Source organism: Emydura macquarii, unplaced genomic scaffold (genome assembly GCF_026122565.2).
Source record: "Emydura macquarii macquarii isolate MOO-44397 ecotype Brisbane River unplaced genomic scaffold, CSIRO-AGI_Emac_v2 contig_2481, whole genome shotgun sequence".
Classification (NCBI taxonomy): domain Eukaryota; kingdom Metazoa; phylum Chordata; order Testudines; family Chelidae; genus Emydura; species Emydura macquarii.
The window spans coordinates 3,193,495-3,200,564 of record NW_027132618.1 but is presented as its reverse complement, the minus strand read 5'-3'; the positions used below and the strand labels follow the sequence as shown (position 1 = coordinate 3,200,564).

The 7,070-nt window shown below is 41.3% G+C and overlaps 1 protein-coding gene across 2 annotated transcripts; it reads right to left on the bottom strand.

Annotated features, from left to right (window-relative positions):
- Window positions 1-530: 530 nt before the first annotated feature.
- Window positions 531-6,565, bottom strand: FPGT (fucose-1-phosphate guanylyltransferase). 2 transcript variants are annotated; one of them, XM_067563386.1, is made up of 4 exons: window positions 6,470-6,565; window positions 5,338-5,505; window positions 3,600-3,692; window positions 531-2,684 (listed from the first exon to the last, which is right to left on the bottom strand). In XM_067563386.1, the coding sequence occupies exons 1-4, from the start codon at window positions 6,546-6,548 to the stop codon at window positions 1,237-1,239; spliced, it is 1,788 nt and encodes a 595-aa protein (XP_067419487.1). In that variant the 5' UTR covers window positions 6,549-6,565; the 3' UTR covers window positions 531-1,236. The 2 variants fall into 2 exon arrangements, with proteins under 2 accessions (XP_067419487.1, XP_067419488.1); XM_067563387.1 differs by lacking the exon at window positions 6,470-6,565 and adding an exon at window positions 4,323-4,368 and having other exon boundaries at window positions 5,338-5,425.
- Window positions 6,566-7,070: the final 505 nt, after the last annotated feature.

Below are 7,070 nucleotides of genomic sequence, written 5' to 3'. Positions count from 1 at the left end.
CTACTGCCAGGGAGAGGGGAACGCTGAGCTCCCATCCCCTTGACTGCAGTAAGGAGCCTGCACCGGTCTTTTAGCCCTGCAAAAACACGCTCTGCCTGGGTCCTTAGGCAGCAGCTTCCTTCTGCAGCCAGCGAGAGGGGAGTGGCGGGCCACTTTGAAAGACCCCATGGGCCACATTTGGGCCCTGGGCCACAGGTTGGGAACCACTGGGTTATAGCATTCTAAATTCTGTGTAAGACAGCTGTTTATTGCAGTGCCACTGAACATTGTGAATGTCAGTATTATAAAACCAAAGGGGACATTATCTTGGGAGGAGAGACTGCAGGTATCAAGTGGACAGAGTTGCACTTGAGACAGAGGAGGAGGCATTACCACAGCTTGATACTCAGTTGATATTCAACCAGAACGTCTCAGATCTACTTTGAGAACTGAAGTTATGAAGTGACGGCAAGGTGTAAGAGTCCTGAGAGATACATGTGTACCACGAGGGAATTCAAGGAACTGGATAATAAATTAATGACACATTTGGTTCTGGCAGTCTTTAATCCAGAAGAAACCATGGTGCAGAAGTATGGAAAGTGCATTTACTTCAGTTTACTTATGATACAGTATTTTGGATTACAGTATTTTAGATAAATTCTTTCCACAAATTATTCAGTATTCTGTAAGAAGATATATATAACACACACACACAGAAGTTCCCACTGCTTATAAAAGCGATTACGACTGAAGTTTAAATAGATACCAAAAAAAACTTTCTTTTGCTTAAATTAAATAATGAAAAATTACCTTAACTTCTTAAAACAAATCATTTTTAAAGGATACCATGAAAAGAAGGAAATGTGATTCACTGCTATGCTACACTATGGTGCTAGAGCCAACATTCTACTTTGAACAAGTTTTAAGTACTTTTGCAATCAAACTCCTAATTAATGTTCCATTCTATATTCTTATTAAGAATAACTAAAAAAACCCACATAATGGATACAAGAAAATTCGTCTCTTAGTGTTTTCATAGATTTGAAATATTTCATTAATTCTTTCATCAAAAGAACAGTTTATCTGTGTTTTCTGCATTATTAATGTTATGCTACAATAACACTGTTAATGCAATTTCATTATTTCTACTTCAATGAAAACAGAAAAAATATGTATACTTTTTGCTTCTGGGTTCTGCAAGCTTAAAAGCAATCAATCTTCTTCATGTAAAAGAAAGGCAAAGTTGTACCAATACATCTACAAATCAGATTTCTCTTTTTGTTTTTGTAGACTGATTTCTTCATAAATTTGCTGCCTGAACTTCAACATGTCTTCTACATCTTTGTAGAAGAGCATTTCTTCAATAGACAGGAGCTTCAAACCATTCAAATTAAAAGCTGACTTGCTCTGCACAGCAGTTAACATCTTTAAAGACACTCTAACTGAATCACTTAAAGTAGAACAAACAGGGAAAATCCGAGCAGTCCACAAACCCAAACTTGTCTTGTCACCAGAGAAGAGTTGGTCTGAAACTCTTAGGTCCCAGAGGTACAAGCACTGCAATAAACTGACTCCAAAAAACTGAAGGGAATGTATGTCTGACAACAATTTCACATTCTTTTTCAAGTTGTCTTCTACACCAAGCACCACACTCACATACATTACTTTTCCATTAATCCTGATGCTCAATGAACTCACAAAAGAGTTTGGTGGTACATCTGCTTTAGCACTTATGCAACAACCACTAATAATGCTGTTTGCCCCTACTAAAACCTCAGGTCCAAGCCTAGAGTATTCAATAACAGAGGCAGGTGCTATAACACATCTTGAGTCCACTATGCTTTGAATGATACATGCTGATATTTCTGAGTTTTCTGCTTTATCTGGAAAGATGCAAAAAGCTTTAGATAGTAAGCCAAGCTCCAATTTCAATTTCCTATCAGAAGTAAAATGAAACAAATACTCTTGTGTAGTCCCAATATGATAGAACCTGGAGTTATTTAAGACTATAACATTAAGTGATGTTCCTTTAAGAAGAGAAAATAGCTTCTGCCTTATTTCTGCTAACTGTGATCCTTCTTTTGTGACATTATCTGTGTTTTTTGTGTAATCTTGAGTTGCTCCAGGTCCCAGAGCCTGGAGAAAATCACCATATGCATCTATTTCACAGCAAAGAGTGCCCAGCTCTTTATAAAACGTTAGTAATTGTTTTGCAATGTTATGATCAATGTAAAATAAACTGTCTGTGTACACATATTCATAGTCCGTTTTTGTGTCACTGTATTCGTCAGAGAAGTTTCGTTGAGAGCAATTCCTCCTTATGCATACTGCACCAGACTGATGCATCTTTTCAATATTAGGTTTATGTAGGAAATGATGACAAGATCTGTATTCAAGTTCTTTTTCTGATAAACCAGGTGAATCTAACACAAATACTCCATGAGTGGTACCAAGAGTTAAATCTGAAGGGTGAGCTAATGCAGTGAACCCAGATTTATCAAACTTGATGACCTCTGTTGTTCCAGTACTATAAAGTTCAATATCATCCGCACAGGTAATGAGAATTCCTGGATTCATATGGCTAGGAAAATCAATGTACATTGCCAACTTTAGCTCCAACATCTGGTAAATAGGGTCACCAACAGGCAAGGCTGTGAAAATTTTTCCCAGCGCACTTGCATTTGGTAAACGTTGACTATAACCACCTTTAAAAAAAAAAAAAAAAGAGAAAGTTTTATTATATACAAATTTCACACTCACTCACACACACAGTCCTCTTTAAGGATCTCACTTGTTGGTATATAAAATTAGAAAGAACTAGTTACATGTTATAATATCGAAGTGGCTATTTGAAATATGCACTTGGCTGTATTCTAGGCATGCCTTGAAAAAGAAAAATGAAGATTTAAAGAACTGACATTTCTGATGCCAGTTGAATTCTTTCAGACAGATATAATGATGGATCTGAGAGCGTCCAAAAGACAGTATGCATTAAAGAGGGCATTTCCTAATTTACTGAGTTTATCCTCTGTAGTTTGTACTCAAAGTAAACTAGGAAAAGGACTTTTTGCATACAATGAAAACAAAACTGAATTACTTCCATTTTATCTTTGATTTGGTAGATAAACCTGCTCAGTCTCCTGTACTTATCGACCCATACCACCCTTTCATTTTATATTTACTTCTCCCATCCCTTAAAATCAGCAAATATCTTGGCATAGAGCCAAACTGTGAAAAAGCAACTAGCATTAATGTCTTTCTTCTTGCTATATGTAAGCAATCCCTTTTGCAATTTCAAAGCATAGATGAGTCAAACAAACCATCTGCCCCTGAGAATGTTGCTTGATGGTGACATAAGGCTTCTTTTTCTCAAAAAGCTGAGGTTGCTGTTTCACAGCACTTCCAGATCCTGTTAGCTGGGATAGTTGGCCATGAACTGCCAACCCACATTCACATGCCATTAGATTGCCTAGTCTGCCAGCCAGCCAAATTTGAGCTTACTTAAGTGAGATCACATTTGACAACTCCTTTTCCCCATCATCACACCCACATTTTTATTCAGGGGGAAAATAAAAAATAGCATAGTGACACAGAAAACTTAAAACAGGAAAAGGATTTACCAGAATGAATTAATATGATAGTAAAACAAGTCCATTTATCACCATACATCTCTTCCAAGCATTGAAGGACATGGAGTGTTGATCCACCATTTCCTACAAAATATTCAATACATACTTAAATTAAGAACATCAACATTAGTTACATAAACATGTCATATGTACTAAAATCATGTGCTAGCAGTACTAGGGGTTGAACTGGGCTGGGTTGGGGAAGCTGGGTAAGTAAGTGCTTTTTAAGATGCTGCCCTCTTGTTCCAGAGCATAAGTTGTGAGCTATTTTTTAAATTAAATCTCTAGCTCTTTAGCCTGTAAAGATCACTTTTAAGTTGTGAACTGAGTGTCTATTGACGCAATGACATCTACCTGAGATTGCATAAAACAGCTCTGAAAGGACAGTACTATTCATCTCCATGGAATATTGCTGATCAAACTTTGCAGGAAGGAGGCTGGGCAGTCAGTCATCTTATGATGCTTTGCACAATGTACTATGAATAGCATCTCAAATGGGCAGGTCTTGGGAAAATATCACTGTCTCCCCCTCCAATTCATCCTTGAGCAATATCATCATTAAAGATCTGTCATGCATTCCAGAGGGTCATAACTCAGCTACAAAAATTGGCTCTGACATGAAATCTGTTATACAAAATTTCACTAATGATTTTAAGCACGTTTCAAAAGGACTTTTTGAAAACGTACAGTACAGAAAAGGAAAAAAAAGTTTACCAGTATTTTGATACTTATTCTCCTCTAACATAAAATATCTTCATTTCTGAAAATTAATTTTTGCAGATTATTCTATATTCTAATCAGATTTGTGAATTTCTAAACAAAACAAATGGCTGAGATACTGAAGTTTACAAAATGACACAGTGCATACTCAGTGACTACTTTTCATTAAGACTCTTGCTATATATTCAGTGTTATGGAGCTAATTGGTGTAAACATATTTCCGTATAGACTATAATGGAACAATTATGATGTACATTATGAATATATAAGTAACAATACGAATCAGAGACAACCTGCATTATGCGCTTATAATATAGAGTATGTACATATTATTAATGTACAATCAAAGTCTAAACCACCACGATATATGCTGTGAATGCACCTTAAGGGCAATATATAAATGTCACTAGGTAAATTTTAATATATCTGCTGAACTGATATGAAGTCCAAAAGGAGCACCAGACTCATTAATGCTACTGATTATACATTTCAATCAAAATACACTCCTAAATGCCATTAGAACATTTTTTGTGATTTAATTAATAAAATTCAGCTTTTAACAGCTTTCTGGAAATCTTTCGCTGTCAGAGACACAACTGTCATAATACTTTCCACAATGAGCACTTTTTGTCTGTCTGAAAATTAGTCAATTTATACTGAAACCTTAAACTATGAAACTTACCAAGTGTTGAGGTGGCTTCTCCATCACTGGAAATTTTTAAAATCAAGATTGGCTATTTTTCTAAAAGATATGCACTAGTTCAAATAGAAATTGAGGGAAATTCTATGGCCTGTGTTATTCAGGAGGATAGACTAAATAGTGACAATAATGTCTTCTAGCTTTATAATCTATTGGGTATGTCTATTTACTGAATGAACGTAGCCAGAGACTGGCAAAGTTAATTTCTATGACGGATTGTCAGAAAAAGGTATGCTATCATGTCTATAACACAGCATAACTACTATGTCATGCAAGAGAAAACAGAAAAATTAGCAATAAAATACCCACCAATTTTTGGTCCAGGGGGATCCACAAAAACATGGTAATTAACTCCAAGGGGGAGTTCCTTTCTTTTCAACTTTTCTGATAGCTGTTGCTGATAAGCCAATTCCTGTTTTTTGTCAGCTGCTGTAATTACAACAACATCCCAGAATTCTCCAGTTTGTGTGGCTTTACCTATTTGAAAAGTGAGTAAACAAGCCAGACCATCAGCAGGATATTAAAATGAGAGATTAATGACATTCTCTGTAGTATTACATACACAAACTACATTAAGGGAACTAAACTCAAGCACTCAAAAGTTATTAAATGCCCAAACTAACATGGTCCATATACAACCTTAATTTCCTCCCCAGGTTCATATTCATTATGACAGACTTGCTTACCACTATTTAGGAAATCACAGAAATCCCAAACTTCCTATTAGGAATCCCCTTGACTGGCTACATTAAGATAAAACTACAACTTACCTTCTCTACAATAAGGCTACCGCTTAGATCGATTTCTCTAGATCGACTGAGCCATCAGTGAAGACCGGCTCAGTCGATCCAGAAATTGACATATTAAGACCACCTTCAAAAGTGGCGCAGGGCTGAGTCCAGGGAAACCCGGTTCCCGTCGGCCCAGTGCAGTGAAGACTGCACCAGAAAAGAAGCACAGAAGTTGACGGGAGTTACGCACGTTTTTTGTGTAGCTTGTGTAACTCCCCTTGACTGCTGCCGAATCTCCTCCGAGGTAAGTGTAGACAAGCCCCATGCCTGCTGCGCACTAAGGGGCCATGTGGCCCCTGCTGCCCACACACACACAAACAGGCCCCGGACCCTGCAAACGGTTCCGCAGGTGCTAACTTTACTTCCCGTGCTATCACCTGAGAGCCAGGGGAGCAGCGAGGAGAGTCGAGTTCAGGAGGCGCCCACGCGGTCCAGCGCAGCCCCGCGGCTTAGGGGGCCACGGGTCGCTCTTTACCGGCTCAGGGCCTAGGCTGGCGATAGGGACGGGAATATGAAGCTGCGCTGCGGGAGGCCCCGCCGCTGAAGCGGGGGAAGGGAAGGTACTACCCTGTGTCGAAGCCCGCCGGGCAGCGGCTTCACCTCATCACCCGCCCCGGAGCCGAATCGGATCCGGTCCGCTCCGGCCCTACCTCTCAGCTCGTCAAACTTCGCCAGCCTCCGCCGAGTGGCCTCTTGGAGCAAAACATCGAGTTCTTCCTCCGAGGGCATCTTCCCGGCGCGGAGCCCAACCTACACCAGGGGCCTTCCGGGTTCGGCGGCCGGTCGGCCGGCCCCGCCCAGCTCGGGGGGGCGGGGCGCCGGGAGCAGTGGGCGGTGCCCGGTCCGGTTGCCATGGTAACCGCCAGACAAACAAGACCGCCGCTAACGGCAGCTCAGCCACCCAGCCCCCCGACCCGCGGCGCTGAACCACTCCGCCTCCCCCGCCGGCCGGGCCGGGAGCGGGCGCTGCAGGTGAGTGGGCGGGGAGGGGCGGGGTAGCTTGATCGCTCCTGTCCCGGGCCCGTGGAGGCTGAACCCCGGAGTCTCTTAACGGGCCGGGGGCCCGAGGGAGCCCAGCCCCAGGATTTCACCCAGGCGGGGGGCTAAACCCAGGGTCTCTTAACGGGCCTGGAGACCGTGGGGAGGGTCGCTGAACCCCAGGGGGCCTAAGGAGCCCAGCCCCAGGGACGGGTCTCGCCCAGGCGGGGGCTGAACTCCAGGGTTTCTGACAGACAGGCGGGATGAGTGAAA